We start from the raw sequence: 21,281 nt of genomic DNA on the forward strand, positions 1-21,281 counted from the left end.
TTGGGAAAGGTTCAAGTCTCAGCTCCCTTTATCATCCAAGCAGGCAAGGCTACATCATAATGACCATCTCTTCACAGACTGGTTAGTACATCTGGCATGGGAGGTGGCACCCAGATACCTCATCATTGTTGGCCCCTACCCCAGTGGGTCTGCATGCCAGCTGTGTTTTTCCCCATACAGCAAAGATTTACTAGGGTCACTTTCTCTCTTGCTACTAGGCTAATCTTGACTAAAGGCAAAAAGGTTATACATCTGGTGTTATGGTTGCCTGCGATGGTAATTGTCCTCTCTTCCTTTTTTTTATTTATTTTTAATTTTTTAAATTTTTTTTCCTCTCTTCTTAAATAACTTAGTTAAACGTTACATAAAAAAAACCAAGCATGATTTATCAGTGTTTTTTGTTCGTATAACACAGATCTATCAGGGTATATGCACCTCCGCCTTATAACAAAGAAAACTAGCTAACAAAAACAATTACTATAATGACTGCACTTGACAATGTATGAAACCAAATGTTCTGTCCCTTTGGCCCCCTTCTCTCTGCTAGGATAATCTCTAAGAGTTCTGAATGAGGAATTTGTGCCTTGGAATGGTAGCACAATTACCACTACTGTTGCTTTAACAGATATTCAAAAGAATTGTGACTTATTTTCAGAAGGCCTCCAAAAGAGAAGTTCAAAATATATTTTTAGCAACAGCACCATTGTTGGACCAACCAAAAGTCCCAGGTGGCTAGTTTAAAAAGGATAAAGCACTTTTGCACATATAAATTCTGTATGTTTATTGTTATTATTATTATTATTATTATTTTAAAGAACAGTCACATTACTTATTTGTTATAGTCTATATAGCATTCATAGGGCAGCTAGGTGGCACAATGCACAGAGTGCTGGGCCTGGATTCAGGAAAACCTGAGTTCAAATATTACCTCAGACACTAGCCATCCCTGTTGGCCTCAAATTCCCCATCTGTAAAATGAGCTGGAAAAGGAAATGGCAAACCACTCCAGTATCTTTACCAAGAAAACCCCCAAATGGGGTCATGGAGAGTCAGACACAACTGAAAACTGCTAAACAATAAATATAGCATTCATATGTACAATGCTAAGGAGAAAGGCACTTAGCCTTATTGATTCACCACTTTTCTGTTTAGTGGGGCAGATGCTTCTTAATTTCTCTATTATAGGTAAAATTCTTGGAAGAAATATATTTTATGGAAGGCTCCAGTCCCAGGGATTGGGTCACTGCTTCAAAAACCCTGCCAATCAGATGAGCTGACAAGTTTCCTGTCCACAATCACTCTACTTAGCAAACATTTTATTGATTTAGTTCAGTGTGTGTTTTCTGTTGTAGCTATATTTATGTCAGCATCCCTGTAGAACACAGAGTGAAGGAGATTAGGCAGTATTATTAGAGCTGCGTAGGGACAATGAGAAGCAGAAAGCAGCTAAGGGTCATCTGAGGGCCTGGGCTGGGAGTGGAGGGCAGATTAGAAAAGATGAGGAGAAAGAAGGCCTTCTCTAGTCTTCCTTTGCCCACACCAACCCACACTGAGTAAGAGCCACTAGCAAAGTAATCTTAAACATCACCTCCACCCCCCCTCCCACCCCCCGGATTATTCACTATCTTGCCCAAATTTTTTTGGTTTTTTGCTAGGCAATGGGCTTAAGTGACTTGCCCAGGGTCACACAGCTAGTAAGTGTTATGTGTCTGAGGCCACATTTGAACTCAAGTCCTCCTGACTCCAGGGCCGGTGTTCTATCCACTGCACCATTTAGCTGCCGCCCAGACTTCTTAAATGGCTTCCTAATACCTATTAAACAACTCAACACCAATGTGGGTCAGAACCTTGTAAACAACTTATAGTCTTAGAATTGCTCAGCGTACTAAGCTATTAAGTGACTTGCCCAGGGACACAGAGCCAGTATATGTCAGACGCAGAATCTGAACCCAGGTCTGCTGGACTTTGAGGCTGGCTCTCTATCCTCTCCTCAACATTGCCCCTTAACAAAATATACACAGAATCAGCATAGGAGGATTTCGGGAGGAAGGCACTAGCAGCTAGGGGTTTGGGTAAAGGCTTCATGTAGATTGTGGGGCTTGTGCTGAGATTCAAAGGAAGCAAAGGATTTTAAGAGTCAGAAGTGAGGAGACAGTGGATCCTAGACATGGAGGAGGGCCAGGACGAAGGCAAGGAGGTGGGAGGTGGAGGGTTGTGTGTAAGGAACAGCAAGGCCAGGTTGACGGGACTGTGGGGTGGGGGAAAGGAAATAACCTACATTGAGGTTGAGACCAGGTTGTGAAGGGCTTTTCAGATGCTAACCAGAGGAGTTTATATTTGATCCTAGAGGGAATGGGGAAGTCTGAAGCTTGTTGGGAAGAGGAGTGACATGGTCAGACCAGGGCTGGCTGAAGGTAGTGGGAACGGTTAGCCTGGAGAAGAGAAGATGTGGGGTGCCGGGAGGAAGACACTCTGGTCAAATTCCAGTATTTGAAGGGATGTCACAGGTAGGAGAGATTCAATTTGTTCTGTCTGGCCCTAGAGGAAAGAACTAGCAACAAGGCTTGGATCATGCAAACAAGCAATTTAGGACCGAAATAAGGAAAATCTCTTTAACAAACAGAGAGGAATGGGCTGCTCGCTGCAAGGGGGCGTGGATTCCCCATCACTGGAGCCCTCCAGAGAATGCTGGATGACCACTTCTTGGAGACGTTGCAAACGGAATTCCTCAGGTGTTCTTTGGTTCAGAGAATTTGGATACCTGAGGCCAACCCTTCCGGCTCTGAAACTCTACACTTCTACGATGGCACAGCGTCAGTTAATAAGAGGCGTGATTAAGTGCAGACATGAGATTTCCCCCCACCATAACTGTGCCTGGCCATACTAGCTTAGCTTCCTGCTTCATCATTTTTAGTGTGTGACTATTCTCCTAATACCATTCTCAATCTTTCCAATGTTTGACAAACTCTACACTTACATTCTTGAGTCTATAGTCTAATAGGTCATTGATAATGTTTTTGAATTTAAAAAGGTCCCTTAACCCATGCCTTTAGTAAACTGTTATCAAAGCTTTTGCTCATTACTTTAAAAGTTCAACCTTCCAGCATGTTATTTGCCCAGCTACTTGCATGTGTTCTCCTAAACTGCCAAAGAGGGCATCTTGTGAGGCTGCATCAAAAGCCAGAGGAAAATCAAGCTACGTTATATTTATTATTTCCTTTTTGTGCGGCCTATTCCATGGATTACACATCACAGCCTCAAGGAAACTTAAGACTTACCTAGAAGTGCAACTGCCTCTGAGATTTCTTTAGCGTAGATGTTTTCATCTGATGTTTTTTTTTTCAGAAATGGTAAACTGAAATACAAAATGAAGAACATAAGAGCAAGTTTTTAATCTATATCTTGATCTTAGGAATATTTGTAAAGTAGGAAAAAAAATCTTTCCTTTTCAATAAGTAGGAAATGAGCTCTGTATACTATTCTTTGGCACCAGAATTTTGAAAACAATTATATAATCCCATAAACTGGGGTTATGCCAACTTTACTGTAGGGATGTTAACTAGGTTTATTTAAAAGAATTAAGATATATAAATGGAAGGCACAGGCTGGGAAAAAAAGCATTTTACTTAACACATTATGGAATATGCTTAGGCAGATGAATGTTAAAAAGGCTATAACTGTAATTCTACCAAGGTCAGGGAGACCTTGGGTTATCTGATATGAAACAGATTCTGGATTATTTATAACTTAAAAGCTCATCAAAAGCTTTTTCCTCAAAGTATTGCATACTTTGGTGAATGGATCAATGCCTTGTTTGTTCTTGAAAGGTCAGTATCCTTTCCTTCATGATTTGGACAAGTCATACATCCCTACATTGGATGGATGAATGAATGTCTTTTGCAACTCCAAGTTAACAAACAAATATCAAAGTCACATGGCATAGCCTGTCTACCTAAAGTTCTTAGTACATGGGTCTTTGAAAACAGTCCAGTTTCAAGTCTTAGAAGAAAAAAAAACATTTTAGGCTGTGGTTAAAAAAAGGGATTACTAAATAGCACTTAACAAATAAATCTATTAGAGAAAAACAAAAAATATATATAACTTAATATGCCATATGAGCTAGCTAAAATGAATACTTATTAATCAAGAAAAGGAAAATCCTGCAAATTTTATGATATATTTACTAGCATTTATTATTTGAGAAGTTTATAATATTTATATCCAGTTCAACTCATAAAAAGCACAAGGAACACTTTCTTGTCCCAACTTTTCATCTTTTTTTTTTTTTACTGGAAGACAAAGTTGCAAAACAGACTTGGTATGAAATAGTTTGCAACTAAACAGGAAAATAGAAAAAAAGTCAGTATTATAGTGTGGACAAAGTGGGACAAGCTCACTGCTCCAGAGTCATAATTAAAATTTTTAAAAATAGTTTATCTGTGACCAAAATGACCTGGAAGAAGAGACTCTTATGGGGCAAATGCCACACATCAGCAGAAATTAAGAAAAAGAAATAAAAGGGATAAAAGTGATTACTGTGATGGAATACTACTATGCTGTAAGGAATGATGAGCTGATTGCTTTTAGAAAAGCATGAAACAATGAGGAGTGAAATGAGCAGAACCAAGAGAATGTCATACACAGTAACAGCAATATTGTTCAAAGAACAACTGTGAATGGCTAAGTTATTCTGTGTATTAAAAATATTCAAATCTCTTCTAAAGGACTTTATGAAGGAAGGTGTTATACACCTCCAGAGAAAGAACTGGTAAACAGAAGTACGCATGGTATAGTTTTACAAATGTATGAATATATATATGTATTTATCTATCTGTTGGTCTATCTATGTATCCATCTGTGTCAAATGATGGCCTTTTGTATGTAGTGCACGGTAGAGGGAGGGAGGATGGAGGGAGAAAAGGACAAAAAAAAATAAATATTAAAAAAATAAATTGATGTAACATCTGAAAAAAATAAAAGTGCCTAGAAGATTTATATGTAAGAATGAGGAAAATGAAAACCAAAAGCATCAGTTAGATCAATGTATTAGGTTGGTAGGATGTTATACCAACATCAGTGTGGAAAAAATACCCCATTTTCATGGTCTTCCTAAAACTTGGACAACCTCACAAATACAAAGGATTTTAGAATGGAGGGGATTCTACTAAATAAACTGTAAATTATTTTGTCGAACAATCCTCAACCAGATTGTAAAGTCCTTGAGGGGGCCATGTCATATATTTCTTCATTTCTCAAATGTGGTGCTCAGTCAATCATTGTTGCTTTCTTAACTATATCAAAGAAAGTATTAAATGTATAGATTGCATAAAGTTTTAGAGTAAGCATCAAATAGTGAAATGAATCTATACTTCTGATTCTAAATGAATATTTAAAGATTTATTCTAACTTCAAGAATATTATTTTATACTGTATTATGGAACAAAGGAGAATGAACTTTGAAACATAGGCTTTCATTTGCCACTATGTGGCAGCAAGGAAGCACAATCGGTTCCCAGCTATCTATTGAGAAATCAGTGAAGAAACTCATTCTTTTGGCTAAAGAGTCTTGTTAACAAGAAAAAATATGCATGTCAAGTTCAACTGGTAATTCAACTTGAATTTTTCAAGATATATGCCAACTTAATTTTACTCTGAAAAAAAGCAAACAAAATTACATGAATTATTTTTATTGTAATAAGAATGATAAGAATTATAAATTTAAACAAAATTTAAGATAACAAAAAACCTTATTAAATTCCTGAATTAATTTTTCTTTTTCTAAATGAAGAGAAAAAAAGCCATCCTTCAAAAATACTATCCTTAAAATTACATACTAAATTTTGCCAATCAATTTGCCCACATATGTTGTCCCACAAAAATTCTCCAAGGATATCGTGCTTCCTTGGCTTCATCCAAAGTTTATGCCTCACCTGAGAGCCATTGGTAACGAGAAAACACACCTTAACAATACTTATTGTTTAATCCCTTGGTGCTGGAAGTCTCAGACCAATCCACCTCAGGTAACTGCCTGCCCCTGAGAATCCCAGCTGCTGGAATCAAGGGATCAATTAGAGTTTTCTCAGTGTTGTAGCAAGCTGCTCCTTACTTCGTCAAAGCACCAGGATGCACAGTCTGTTTGCCACAGCAAAAAATCAGATGTGATCAAATACCTGCTAACGTGAAATAAAACTCAGGAAAAAGAACTTACCGGCACAGTTTCAGAATTTCACATACAGTATCCAAAAAACTGGGCTGTTCTTCAATCTTTTCTGTACACAGACTCATGATCTTAAATATTTGCACCAAATCCCTGAGAGGCTTTTATTATTTTTCATTAAGAAAATACACATTCTTAGAATGACAATGACAGCGATTCCTGTTCTAACAGCACTTTCGTTGAAGGAAGAAGATAAGAAATCCTTAAACATGCTACACATTTATAACGTGATTCTTTTTACCTTTACCTTGGTTACTGCTCTGAAAATATCAATCAATGTAGCTACTGCTAAAGTAACATTTTTACAACACCAGTGACTGTTTCACTCCCCTGTCCAGGAAGCTCCCTACCTAGTCTCTGTTGGGAACTCAGAGCTCTTCACTCCCTCACTCCTGGCTCCCCTTCCCAGCCTTTGTTCTCCCACCTCCATGCCTCTGCCCAGACTGTACCTCGTGCCTGGGAAGCTCTCTCTCTCCTCATGTCCATTTCTGAGTATTCAAAGATCAGTTCACTAACACCTCCAACCATAAGGCCTTTCTTTATCCCCCTGGGTTGCCTCTCCTTGATTTTCAAATTAGATCAAATTAGATGCAATAATTTCATTGGAGGAATAACTATAAAAACCTTGCATTTGCTTGGTCTATATTTGATAATTATTTATGCACATGTTGCTTCCCTCAATAGTATACAAGCTCTTTGAGGGCAGGGACTGTTTCAGGTTATCTCTGCATCCCCAGTGCCTAGCACAGTGCTCTGCACACAGTAGGTGCTTAAATATGCTTGCAGATTTGACCGAATGAAGACAGACGAAAAGTATATTTCCAAATAACTACTGTGATTCTTACATTTACTGTGTAGCCATTATAGGAGAAAGAATACACACTTCTGGAGAGTAGGGCTGTTTTCATTTTTGTCTTTGCATCCTCAATGCCTAGCATAGTACCGGGAACACAGTAGATGCTTAATGAATGCTTGTTGAATTGAATAGGAGAAATTGAAAATATATACCTATATTTGCATGATACGTAATTTTTTTTCAAATTTCTTATTCAAATTGAGAATTGTTCATATCTGCTCCAGAGCACCTATACTCTGCAGCTAGATTATTTACTGCTTTACTAATTTAATTTTTCATAGAACCATAGCTGTAAAGGGACCTCAGAGGCCATTGGTTCAATCCTTAATAGATGTATGAACCTCTTCTGTTTTTTTTTTTTTTTTAGGCAATTGGAGTTAAGTGACTTGCCCAAGATCACACAGCTAGTAGGTATCGAGTGTTTAGTCTGAGACTGGATTTGAACTCAGGTCCTCCTGACTTCAGGGCTGGTGCTCTATCCACTGCTCCACCTAGCTGCCCCTGTATGAACCTCTTCTCCAATATCCCCAAGAAATGAGTCTCTGGCATCCACTGAACACCTACAGTGACAGAACACCCTGGGAGTCACCTGTGATGTTCATGGGTCTAATTGTTAGAAAGGCCACCCTCCCAGATGCCTAGTATGATATCAGGCCTTTGGCATGAATGAAGTAAGGTAAGTTCTAAACTGTCTTATTAAAATATATTTGGTGTATTAAAATTAATTTTAGATGACTTTACCTTACAGTCAAGGCTTAAACTAATTGTGATATTACACCTTTTTTTCATTCATTCACCTAACAAGCACTTATTATGCACCTATGTGCTAGGCATGAGAGACAGGAAGATAAAACAAAAGCCAGTTCCTGCTGTCAAGGAGTTGATATTTTTGCAGATAAAATAGAGAGACGTGTAACTATGTACAAGATAACAAGGAAGGAGAGAGTACATCTAGGGGGATGAGGAAAGGCTTCTCCTGCAGTGGCACCAGAGCTGAGCTCTGAGGTATAAGCTAAGGTGAGGAGGGAGTGCACTCCAGCCATGAGGGCTGGCCACAGAGTGAGAAAAGGAATGCCATGACTGAAAACCAGCAAGGAGGCCCTTAACCTACAACGCATGAAAGCGAAGGATGCGAAATCAGTCTGTGAAGGCAGGCTGGAAACAGAAGGAAAATCTTATACCTTATAAAAGTATTTGGGAAATGCAGCTTTAAGTGGCCTTGAATAAAAAAAGAACCCTGTCATTTTGTTGTAAAAGCTGTGCTTGTATATAAACTAATATCCTTAAATTTTATTCCCTTTTAAGAGGTGAAGAGAGTTTAAAAATGACTTAGGTCGATGTCCCCATTTCACAAACAAGAAAACTGAGGCCCCCTGAGGATTGACCTATCAACCATGACTGAACTAGTTGACAGAGAACGGGCTAGAACCGAGGTCTTCTGATTTCCACTTTTCGTTACAAAGAGGACGTGTCTGGTCACTTTGACCGTCCCCTCATCTGCTGCCAAGTCTGGTCAATTTTACCTTCATGACAGGTCTCTTACGTATGCCCTTCCTTTCTCTCCACTGACACTGCCGCCACTGTGTGCATACCCTCAGCCCCTAGTGCTTGGATTACTGCAACAGCTGGCTGGTTGGCCACCCTGCCTCCAGTCTCTCCTCTCTCAGATTCACTTTCCAATCAGCTATTAAATGATCTTCCTAAACTGCAGGTCTGACCACATCACTCCTCTACTGGATAAATTCCAGTGACTTCCTATACACCTCCAGCATCAAACATAAAATATTGCTTTGGAACTCAGAGCCCCTCCTGGTCTGGCCCCCTCCCACCTGTCCAGTTATCTCACACCTCACTCCCCTACACAAAATCTGTAATCCAGAAGGGACACTTGCCTCCTTGCTGTTCCTCCATCACCCAGTTCTGGGCCCTCTCACTGGCTGTCTGCCATAAATGTGATGCTCTTCCTCCCCATCTCTATCTCCTGGCACCCCAGCTTCCCTTAAGTCCCAGCTAAAGCCTGAACTCATGCAAGCCGTCTTTCCTGACCCTGCTTAATACTAGTCCTTTCCCTGCGATGATGATCTCCAATTTATCTTGCATACATCTTGTTCATGCAGTTGTTTGCAGGCTGTCTCTCAAGTTAAACCATGAGCTCCTTGAGAATAGGGACTACTTTTTGCCCATTTCCAGTTCTTATAGCAGAGTGCTTAGCACACAGTAAGTGCTTAATAAATGCCTGTTGGACCAACCGACTGACTCTAGACTAAGGAAGATACCTTAGATCCTTTTGATTACATGGAAATTGGTAGGACTTGTTTTTAAATGTATCACAGTTTAACTTAGGCTCTTTATTTGGAGAACAAAAATATAAACATTGTGTAAAAGTACATAATGTAAATTATTTTATGATTATCATTGATCCATCTTAGGATAAGGAAATTAACAATTAATTTGTAAAGGATACAAATCCATTCTGATAACACTGCACCATCCTCTGAATAGACTGTAGTTGCTTTTCTTCTAAGCCATCCTACAACAAATAATAAGGGGTAATTCTTTTGTGCTGATAAGATATTGGAAATGTTCTTTTGTTACTTAAGGTTAAAAAAACTACAATCATTTATAAATCATGGCGTCAAATATACCGTGCTGCTAAACAAAACGCTTTTCACAACTTTTGAAATAGTCTATTCATGTTGTTTTATGAAATCAGTGACAGAAACCATGCTAAAAAGAAATGCAACTTAATGTAACATATTAAAACCATATTACATTAAAAATATAATCCTCCTTACATAAAGCAAACTCAGCATTTCTATACACTAAAACTTGATTGAGACAGTCTGCAGTACAGTTTTAATGACCAAATTATCTTTTCCTAACACTGCCTGAAAAGTGATTCTCTTCCCCTCACATGTACCATTTTACTAGTATAACTATAATCTCTGAAAGAGGGGCCCACAATGAGGCCATCATTTAAAAAAGCAATTAGAATCTTCTTCTGGAAGGGAACCTGGAGTCAGGCTGTCACTGTCCACACTCATCCAGCCTTTGTTTTAATTTTTTTCCTGTAGGCATATTTCTTTAAATTTGAAAATGCAACACAATTTGATCACTAAAATTAGGGCTAGTAATAATAAAGCTCACTTATGTAATGCTTTAAAGTTTGTAGAGCTTAAGGTCAACAGCTAAGTAAATAGTCCCTAAATGGCATTTTAAAAAATGACTTTATTTTAAAGATTTTTTCACATTAAATTCTATGATAAATTAGTTGCTAAAATTATTATGATAAAGCATAGCCAAAAGAGAGTAAAAGACTGTTGGTCTGGACTATAGACTATGCTGATAATATAGTTAATTTTTTTAAAAGAAGAAATTATTTAACACATATAAATTTTACTTTTTATTTAATTTAGATATAAAATATATACTTCAATTTATATATAATTTAATTTTAATATCATACTAATATGTGAACCATTTCATTGGAAATAAGAGTTATGTGTTCATCTCAAACAATTTCCTCTGTTAAGTGTAATTGCTTCCTTATTAAGCAAACCATTTTGGTCCCATGAGACCTCCAGAGCTTTAAGGGTCTTCCTTCCCCTAATACAAATGTCTGATGCTATCTTAGTAAGTGATTGTAAGTCTCTCTTTTGAAATTTATACACTAAGGAATTTTAGTACCCTGATTATATTCTCTACTTACACATTTCTAAAAGATATTCCAGGTTATTCATGAGTTTTGGCAAAAACGCCCCAGTTATATCTAAATTATTTTTTCACTGAGAGACTGATCACTGTTTTACAATACACTATGCCCAGTGTATAAGATGATACTGACCAATGGCCACAATATGTATTGTATATTGTTGCCATGAAACTTTATGTAAAGGGTTATCTAAAAGAATTCTTCTGTTAACATAGTTTGCATCTTGCTTCTGAAGCAGGAAAATCTAAAAGGAATCATTTGTCTAATATTTGCTCTTTATCTGGGGGCAGCAAACTCATCCAGCGAGTAGGTTTTCCTTTTAGAAGCTGATTCTTTCCAATTATGTTACTTTACTTACTTTCTCCCTCCAGCCCTTTCCCACTTTAATCTGATTCCCAACCCTATACCACCCCTCTTTCATTTAGCATTTGGCTGCATATATGCTTATATTATATTTAATGTGTCCTTGGATTTAGAATAAAATTCTTGCCCTTTAAATAAAAAGGGAAAAATCTGACTTATATTTGGTAAAATACAACATAACCCTCCAGGACTACACAATTTTATGATGTGATGGAATATTTTTTTTTCTCAGGGAATACTTACTTCGGGTTGGTCCTGAAGTAGTTGGATTATGCTGTTAAGATCCATGGTCTTGAACTGCACACCCTACAAAAATACCAACTTTAGTTTCCCACAATTCTAAAATTTATTAAATGCCATGTTTCAGTAGATCACATTAGATGCATTAATTTCACTAGAAAAGTTTATGTTTGGTTTATGAAAATCTGTAATAGAAAGTTACTTAAGGACAGTTGCCATATTTTCTTTATCTTTGATGAGACATTTAGCATAATCCTTCACATATGGATGTTCAATAAATATTTGTTGTTCAGGGTAATTTTTAAAAAATGTGTTTATAACTAAGTGATATCATGAGAGGATGGAAAGCAGATGTGATACAAACTGTAGGTTCAATGTATGATGGAGTTAGAAACTCCTTAATTGTTCAAAGTAGCTGTTTTTTTTTTAAAGTCTTAAAAACGTCATTAGCTCTGTCCTCCCTCTCTGGGTACGGTACAAAGATGCAGTTTTTGAAATTAATGTGCTGATTGAACCCTTCCTCCCCAGTCTGATGAAGAGAGGAAGGAAGAACTAAGCAGTTCAAATGAAGGCAGGAGTCAGGAGTCAGGAGTGCAGAGCAAACACGTAAACACGAATGAGGTAAAGCACCTGAACAGGTAGAATAGCCAGAAATGGGAAGTGGTATCTGAATTGAAATAGGATGAGAACCAGGAATTCCAGGAGGCCCAAGATAGGGTTAGTGGGGTGGACAATGTCCGTGGCCGAGATTTAGGTTTGGTCAGGTGAGGGAGGATGGTTATATTTCCTACTGATACTCTTATGTGTCTTGACACATGTCACTCTTATGTAACACTGACACATCCTCAGTCAGTTTCACATTCATCTCTTTACCTTTGTTCTAATTCCTAAGTTTTTAGATTTAAAAAATTTTTGTTAAGTACTTAGATGTGGAAATATAATTTAAGCTCCTTAAAATTTTTGTAACTTTGAAAATAAACACTTAATTTGGCCTTATTATTGAGTTAACTTTAGTCTCCAGTTAGGTTTAGGCTGCAATGGTTCAGTGTCAGGCATGGCAAAGAACTGGTGATCTCAGTTTGTCCCAAGGGCCCAGTTCAATGAGCATATCTTAGGCTGGACTCACAAATTTCCGTCAGGTGGAGAGTTTCCGTGGCCATTACCTGCTTGCATGAAATCTCTGTGGTGAAGGACAAGAACCTTATATTTAGCACTTCCTTTAGGATAGGAAGCTGAACTATCCTACATTTATGGTAACCCACCATGAAAATGTGCATCTGTATGTTTATAATAGCCTAAAGGTTGAAAAAGATGACATCATATAGATATCTGGGCTCAAGCTAGGTGGAAGCAAAACAGACTCTCCTTTAGAGCGTAAGGACATGATGGCGATTCAGAAGCTCCAAAATTCTGTGTCTAATTTTTATTTTATTTGGTCAGTAGTCACAGTACTAACTGGTGCTCCAGAATGTGACATGATAGGGTTAACACAGCCAATCCATTCAATTTTCAGGCACCTGTATATCAAAATGCTCATTTGAGGGGAGGGGTGATGTTTGGTAAATTTAGAATTTTTTAAAAATTTCAATTTAAAAAAATGGAAAGAAAATATTCAGGTACTTGGACAAAAGCAATCTGTCAGTGCCCTAGGGTCACTGAGATGAGCAGCTCTGAAGAGTCAGCAAGTGTTATTATTTCACTAGTTTAACCTTTGGAGAAGAAGATGCTGGGTGAGCAGGTTAAGGGTATGTTTTTGTAGAATCTGACTCATGGAGGCATCTTGTTCTTGTAGCAACTGGTTCTCTGCTGTTTCATTTCTGGAGTGAGCTGTGAGTGTCTTGGCCTTAGCAATGGTCTTGGGGAGGCAAGTGAGCAGGGTGAAGCCTGCTGGTTAATGTGCCTAGGACATAGTAAGCATTTAAAGATAAATGCTTATTGATGAAGTGGTTGTGTCTGGGGCCAGGTGCTGGGTAAGCTGAGCTACTCCCGTCTGGCAAGAGAACTGTCTTCTAGGTGTCACCTTTCCTGTTTCACTCCTTTTACTACTGGGTCTCAGAGTACTGTGTATCAGACAGGAACCTACAAACGGTATGGCCTAGGAGCAAACTCTCAGCCCAGCACCTTGATTGTTCTGCTAGCCCAGATGAAGCTTCAATTTCCTCAAGCCCCCAATAGAACACACAGACAAAGAGGGTGCCATACACGGATCTATGGAAATTACGATATGCTTACCCTAGACCAGAGCTTCTTAAACTTTTTCCACTTGCGACCCCTTCAGCACGTCTGAAACTGTGGTTCATGATCTAGATCAGCAGTTCTCAAACCTTTTGGTGTCAGGACCCAATTACACACTTAAAAAGTACTAAGAACCCTTCTTCCCCAAAGAGCTTTTGTTTATATGGATTATACCTATTGATATTTACCACATCAGAAATTACAATGCCTTAGTATGAAAACAGTTTTGACCCGGCAGACTCTCTGAAAGGGTTTCAAGCACCTTCACAGGCTCCCGGACTACACTTCTGAGAACCACTGCCCTAAACCCTTCCTAGGGCTCAGACACACACACCTCTCACACTAGAAATGAGGACCTGTGAACCAGACGCTGCAGAAGGGACGCTCCTTGGTAAACTGCATTCTCCACTCGGCTTCCACAACACTGGCATCTAAAATCCACGCTCTCCGTAAAGTCAAGCACTTGCTTCCGTTTAAAGGTGTACACACCTCTTCTTGTCTCTTTCTAAACTGTGCCAGTGGTTCCCGTCACACTGCCTGAGCTGTCTTTCGCACAATAAAATCTCTTTGACTTTCTGTGTATGAAGGGTATCAGCAGCCACCTGGTCCTACACACACTTGAAAAAGACATTCTCTTCGGTATTCCTGATTGTCTCTTTGGCTCTTCTCACTACTCTCAGTCTGACTCCCTAATCTATTAGGATGGAAATTTTTCTTATTTCTTATCTATCAAGTGACATTCTTAACATCTGTCAACATCCTGATATAAGTATCACGTAAAAGAATTTTGTTTAAAAATAGCCATCAAGACAAGAGGCATCAGTGTACCAAGATTTGGTTACTTTTACAGATACCAGCCATCCAAAAGCCATATAAAAAGGAAAAATGTTCTTTGAGAAACCTTAACTTATAAATCATCACACCACCTATATAACTGAGTAAGACTGTAGGCATAATAATCATTTAATAGGTGGAAAAGGAAGCTCAAGCAGACTTTCTTTCCATGAATCATTAGTTGTGATATAACAAGAGATGGAACAAAAGACTTCAGATTCCCAGGATACTGCTTTTTGAAAAATACTTTTTTGGGAGGCTATTCTTAGATACATGCCAGTAACCATTCCATAAGCATAAACCCTATAAATAATGCTTGCATTTTTTATAATTCCATATAAAAACACAATTATAAAGTCTACAGCTATAAAAAAATTTCTGAAACTTGATTACTCAATATGTTAGAAAAGTCTTACAGTATTTATTTCCCTTATCAGTTCTATTTTTAAAAGATAATAGAACCTTTATTTGAAAACTCACAAAATGAACAGCACCAGCTATCGTGGGAGAAGAGGAGCGGCAAAACAGAAGAAAATGGCACTACTTGTTTACTTACTGCTTCACACTCGCATCCGGTCACATTCACCAGCCTTGGAGTTTCTCTTCAAATCTCCTAACTCAAGGCAGGCTCCTGATGGCACAGGTTTTAACACAGATAACAACAACAACAACAATAATAGTATTCTTATGGTGCTTACTATGTGCCAGGAACCATGCTACACATTTTACAATTACCATCTCATTTGATCCTTAAAACAACCCTTTGAGAAAGGTGCTATTATTAAACCCATTTTACAGATGAAGAAACTGAAGCAAACTAGCTCTCTCAACTGCAGATCTGAGATATATATATATATATATATATGTATATATATATATATATGTATATGTATATATATGCATATATAACCAAATAAGGACAGCAATAACAGAAACAACATTGGAGGACCATGTAAAACGCCATCCAGCCAGAGATCACACTCCCAGTAACTGGGCTGAGTGCCGGCCCAGCTCAAGGACCTCTGCTGACTCCAGAGGCTTTGGGTGTGCTAATTCAAACCGTAATCCAAGGATTGTTCTGTCAAATGCACCCACACTTTGGAGTGATACAGGGATGCTTTCAGGAATCTTATAAATTGCCCTAATTTTAGGACCCAATTTATGTCAGGAAGCTGTACAGAATTTCCAATAACTCCCTAGAATCAGGACTGGCCAGCAGCAGAGGCTGAGCAGGCTCAGGAGTCTGTGATTGGATATGCCCCAAGGTAAAAAATGTCCCCCTCTCTGGCTTCTCATCAGATTCTCTCACTTGAGAAACAACACCCCAGAGCGACTCCTCTCTGTGTCACTATCACCTCCTTCCTGCAGTCATTCTCCACTTCCACTTAGGCAGACCCCACCCGGTAGTATGAGGAGGAAGCACATTGGGAATGGAAAATTCTGGGCCATTAAAGGTTCTGTCCCCATTGGGTTGGAATATCTCTACAATCTAGGCCAAATTCCCACGATGCTTACTCCTCCACACTTAAAAAAAGTACAAGCTACTGGGTAAATTCCTGATTGCTCTATGGCATACAGTAAACTCCTCTCCGAAACACAAGGATGTCCCTCATCTACCTTCAGACCTCCCTGGGGCTTTATGATGCGGACACAGAATACCGAGCTCCTGACGCATCTTGAGACTGAAGAAGCCTCAGAGGGAATTCTCCCAGTAGCTCCAGGGCGCTAGGGTAAGCGTGCAGGGCATGGATCCCCCAAAGAATTCTGGGTTTGGGGATACGTGACAAGGATCATTTGAGAAGCTGAGACGCCTGCACTTTCAGGGAAAAAAAAAGTTCAAACCAGGGATAGTGGAAGGTTCTAAAGTGAAATGACTCTCACATATCAGTTTGAAGCAATTAGCTGAATTTATAGATGAAGAAAAAAAACTGCTTTATGCTCCATGCTTCATGCTTCATGCTCGGTTAAGAATCAATGTAAAAGTATTAAGAAATATTAAGATGCGAACTCTCCAAGGTTTTAATGCTATTTCTCAGCTCCCTAACTCCTAGCAGTCAAAAGTTTAGTCACAGGGAGATCAAAGGATAAAAAACACAATTTCAAAACAGAGATCTGTATGTAAATGTCCAACATAACCAAAGCATCTCACTGATCAGTTCAACCTAATCATGTCAGCTTTTCCTCTGAAAAGATTTCTCCTGGATCAACTTAGTGGCTGGCCTCCTACCTTTATCTCTTTCTTTCATCCTCTTCTTCGTCTTAGAGCCCTTTTCAAGTTCAAGACTTAGGATGAATGCAATATTCCTCCTTCTTGATGTGTTTGCTTTTTATCTCTTTTGCAAACCAGGGACAAAAACAAGGAAGCAAATGAACAGCAGCACCCAGGTAAAGATTTTAACCCTACTGAATAATCATTAAAGATCAGAAGAGGGGGCAGCTAGGTGGCAAAATGGATACAGCACCGACCCTGAAGTCAGAAAGACCTGAGTACACTTACTAGCTGTGTGACCCGGGCAAGTCACTTAACTTCAACTGCCTTAAAAAAAAAAAGACCAGAAGGGCATTATCCCAGGTCTAGTTGGATGGAAGCTATTCTCTCTTTGCCCTCCCTACACCAAAGCAGTAAGTATTGAATTTGGCTGCATTTTCCTAAGATCTTGGTAGTGGGCTGTGATTTTATCAGTGAAGGGTAACTCCTGGTAAGGAAAATCCCTCCTCCAAAGCTTATCAGGTTCTCTCCCTTGTATTTTAGAGTCTTAGGTGAAATGGACAGTAATGCTAGGAGCAACTAGTATTTGTATAGCACTTTGCAATGTGTTTTACATGTATTATTTCATGAAGTAGGTGCTACTATTATCCTCATTTTCAAATACGGAAACTGAGGCTGAGTGAGGTTTTTCCTTGCCCCTCACTCCCAAAGCATATAGGCTCCAATGCTGATCCTCTCCCCCAAGCATTTTTAACCTGGGGTCCACAGAACCCTTGTGGGGATCGGGCTCCTTGGACAGATTTCAAGGAGTCTATGACCTTGAAGAGGAAAAAAAACCCCTACATCCTTAATTTTAACTTAACTTTAAATGAAATGCTGCATTTCCTTTAATTATGAATATAGACAATGAAACTTTATTCTGATAAGGGGGTACTAAACTGTCAAGGTGTGTGTGTGTGCGTACGCCTACGACACACAAAAAACTTAAGAACTTAACAGTTATTCCCCTCTGAAACATGATTGTGAGAAAGGTGCCAAAGGGTCCCCAGCCGGCCAGAAGGGTCTATGAAGCACTTATAATTAAGAACACTGGCTCTACTCACAACCACATGCTGACCGAAAAGGATGAAGACTTGGGTTCAAATCCACCACAAGCCCTTACTACCCGTATGCAGATAATCTTTTCATCTATTTTAAAAGTTTTTTCTTTTGGGGGGGGTGGCGAGGCAATTGGGGTTAAGTGACTTGCCCAGGGCCACAGAGCTAGTAAGTGTCTGAGGCTGAATTTTGAACTCAGGTCCTTCTGACTCCAGGGCTGGTGCTCTATCCACTGCGCCACCTAGCTGCCCCTGTCTATTTTTTTAAATCTGTAAAATGGGGGTGAAAATAGCTCCGAGTTCCCTGGGTTAAGGTTCAAAGTGGAAGTTAAAATAATAATAAAAAAAATAATAATAATAATAGTTGTTGTTGTTGTTGTGCCGCACAGCCTCTCACTGCAGACCCCCGCACGCTCCACACTGGCCGGGACCCCGGCCTCCCCTGCCCCCCGGTCCCGGCCCGGCCGAGCCTCGGCCTCACCTGGGCTAACCCCAAGTCGGTGTCGGTGACCACCTTGAGCCTGACCACGGGGATGTGGGAGGGGCCGGCGTCGGACTTGGGCCTGCCGCTGGCCTCGGGGCTCAGGACGGGAAGGGTGCCCTCCGACGAGGACATGCCCAGGCTGGATCTCAGCCGGGCTCGGCTGTGGCTGCCGCTGCTGCTCGGGGTCTTCGACTCCCTCCTGCGCTGGGCAGCACCGAATGTGAACGCGTTGGGATGCATCGTGGCCGAGCTCACGGGGCCCCCGGGGGGCGGGGACCGGGCCGCGGCCATCGGGGCAGCAGGGGCTCCTCCATAGGGTGGCCGCCTCCACCTCCGCCTCCGCCGCAGCCGTCCACAGCCAAGCCGCGGCTGCCGGGGAGCCCCGCGTTGCCAACACAAGCCGCCGCGTTGCTAGGGGGCGGGACGGGAAGGGGCGGGGCCAGAGGGAAGCGAGGCTCCTACGGAAGTCCGAGAGACCCCCGCAATCAAACGGGCGCGTGTCTGGGCTGCGCGCGCAGCAAGGACGGGCCCCCCCCCCCGGCGGGGGTGACGCACGCGCAGCTGTCCCTGCGCATGCCCGGCCCGCGCCGAGGGGTGGGGGCTGCCCTGGCGGGGAGGGGGACGTCTCCTTCTGGCACATAGTAGGCACTTCATAAATGTCTCTTGATTGATAGAGAGGCCCCAAATTTTAAATCCTCTCCTAATAATCAGAAGGAATATGATAGGGCACCAAGCCTAAATTGAAATCCAGCCTCACCCACTTTTTATTCAAATCTGGGCAAGTCACTTAACCTGTTTGCCTCAGTTTCCCCTCTGTAAAATGAGGATAATTACAGCACCTACCCCCAAGGGTTGTTGTGAGGATCAAATAATTGTACACTACTTAGCACAGTACCTGGCACTGTTATATATATAGTAACCACTATGTAAATGTTACCTATTATTGTTATCTGAGGGAGGGCTGTCTTGATTACCCAGGAAGATTACAAGTCTTGCTTTTGACACATCCTAGCAGTGAAATCACGGGCAAGTCACTTAAATTGCCCCAGACAGCTCTCTAAAATAAGTGAAGGACAACTTTTTTTTTTTTGGTGAGGCAATTGGGTTTAAGTGACTTGCCCAGGGTCACACAGCTAGTATATGTGAAGTGTCTGGAGACTGGATTTGAACTCAGACCCTCCTGACTCCAGGAAGGGTGCTGTATCCAACTGCACCACCTAGCTACCCTGACAACTCTCTAAAATGATATTATAGATGAGTTTCTGCAGTACACTGGTGGAAGGAATTTCACACCAAGAGGTCTTCCCTGAAAACATTTTGTCTGGACCCCTCACAATCCTAGGTCTCATCCCCCTGGGGACCTTCTTTGTGGCAGAGAGACAGGAAAGAAACATAGAAAGACTTCATGATACTGAGGGCTGGAAGGTGCCTCATCTACCATCTTGTTTATTTGTTCCTTTTCAGATGATGTAACTGAGGACGACAGATGAAGGGACTAAGGTCACCTCAACAGGGGCAGAACCAGGATTCAAATGTAAGGGCTCTTTCCACTATATTTGCTGCATCCTTGTCCTATCCATTCCAACTCTTAAGGTTTCTCGTGCCTCCTTTCTCCCTTTTCAATGGCAGTATTGATGTCCTGGTTCCCACTGTCTTTACCACTTCCTGGGACTACTGCAGTAAGATTTTTAACTAGTCTCTTTGTAACCAAATTTCCTCCCTTCAATCTGTTGTTCCTACTACTGCCTGATTAATCTTTGTAAAGCAAATCTCTCATCACGGAACTCCCTGTTCCCAGAATCTTCAGGGACTCCACAAGGTCTTACAGAATAAAGACAAATTCCCTAAGCCCAGTTGTGAAGGAGGGATTCTTAGCTCCCTCTAAGAATGTTGGATTTGGCATCATGTACAAGTCACAACTTGAACATTACTTCTGGAAGGAATAAGGAAGTCCTGTGTCTGACCCAGCCTGGCCCTTTGACCTATACAAGTCACTTATAATCTCTCCGTGCCTTGGGTAAATCAGGTTGCAGAGAAGTTGGCAGAGAGGGTTACTTACTGGGAACTTCTTACACTAATGAACCGAAGGTACAATCCAAAAAAAAGGTGCTGCAGATAATATTTACTAAACAACCAAAAAAGTGAAATTGGCTTTTATCACATCAGATAGGAAATGACTGGTTACTGATGAAGTCCTGCCTGCTGTTGAACTGTTGACTAGTTAAAGCAAAGGCCAAAATCAACAGTGAACTTTTAAAAAAGAACAGAAGTGAGAAGATGTTCACTGTATAATGATGACTTCAGTCTATTTAAATAAACTATTGATACTGAAAAGTAGGAAATGGATAAAGGAAAAGAGTTTGACTCTGTTTCATCCCTTGTTTCCATTTCTACCAAGTAGGAGTTAGTGGAAGCATTCCCTATCCCTGGGAACATCTTCCCCATAAACCTGTTTGAGGAGCACATTGTGCTGATTGCATTCAGACCCAAAATACTCAGTTGAGATTCACGATAACACAAAAAAATAGACAAAATAACCTATCCAGGAACAATCAATAACTATAGAATTCCTATTGCCTATACGATGATTTACCCTTGGCTGAGCAGCCCACGAGTGGGGAACCCATGGCCTCAAGGCCTCATGTGGCCCTCTAGGTCCTCAAGTGCAGTACTTTGACTGAATCCAAAGTTCATAGAACAAATCCACCTAATAAAAGGATTTGTTTTGTAAAACTTGGACTTAGTCAAAAGGCCGCACCCAAGGACCTAGAAGGCCACAGGTGGCCTCAAGGCTACAAGTTCCCCACCCCTAATAGCCCATTAGAACATATTATATCTAGGTACTGATAGGCCGAGAATTGAACAGGAGTATAAGAGAGTAAGCTGCGTGGTGTGCGGTACTTTCAGTAATTTCCAAGCTGCTCTAAACACAAAGAAAACCCTTTAATTCTCTTGTTGATGCTTCTTGGCTGGCAATTATGGAGTATCACTGTCTCCAAAGAATCAAAATTACAGGAAGGCCAAAGAGCAGTGG

At 40.4% G+C, this 21,281-nt stretch overlaps 1 protein-coding gene across 2 annotated transcripts in view; it reads right to left on the bottom strand.

Moving 5' to 3' along the window:
- CFAP69 (cilia and flagella associated protein 69) overlaps nucleotides 1–18,756 on the bottom strand; it is a 72,133-nt gene extending 53,377 nt beyond the window's left edge. Inside the window, exons 1-5 of one of the 2 annotated variants that reach the window (XM_020987446.2) lie at nucleotides 18,245–18,753; nucleotides 11,392–11,454; nucleotides 9,538–9,603; nucleotides 6,209–6,318; nucleotides 3,279–3,355 (exon numbers count right to left, since the gene is read on the bottom strand). In XM_020987446.2, coding sequence (XP_020843105.1) covers nucleotides 3,279–3,355; nucleotides 6,209–6,318; nucleotides 9,538–9,603; nucleotides 11,392–11,454; nucleotides 18,245–18,538 — 610 coding nt within the window. In that variant the 5' untranslated portion in view covers nucleotides 18,539–18,753. Of the gene's footprint in view, nucleotides 1–3,278; nucleotides 3,356–6,208; nucleotides 6,319–9,537; nucleotides 9,604–11,391; nucleotides 11,455–18,244 lie in introns of both variants that reach the window. The other variant, XM_020987449.2, reaches the window with a different exon arrangement.
- Between the last annotated feature and the right edge of the window lie 2,525 nt (nucleotides 18,757–21,281).

The sequence above is a fragment of the Phascolarctos cinereus genome, unplaced genomic scaffold (assembly GCF_003287225.1).
Source record: "Phascolarctos cinereus isolate Bilbo 61053 unplaced genomic scaffold, phaCin_HiC Scaffold_1;HRSCAF=81, whole genome shotgun sequence".
NCBI classification, from domain to species: Eukaryota; Metazoa; Chordata; class Mammalia; order Diprotodontia; family Phascolarctidae; genus Phascolarctos; species Phascolarctos cinereus.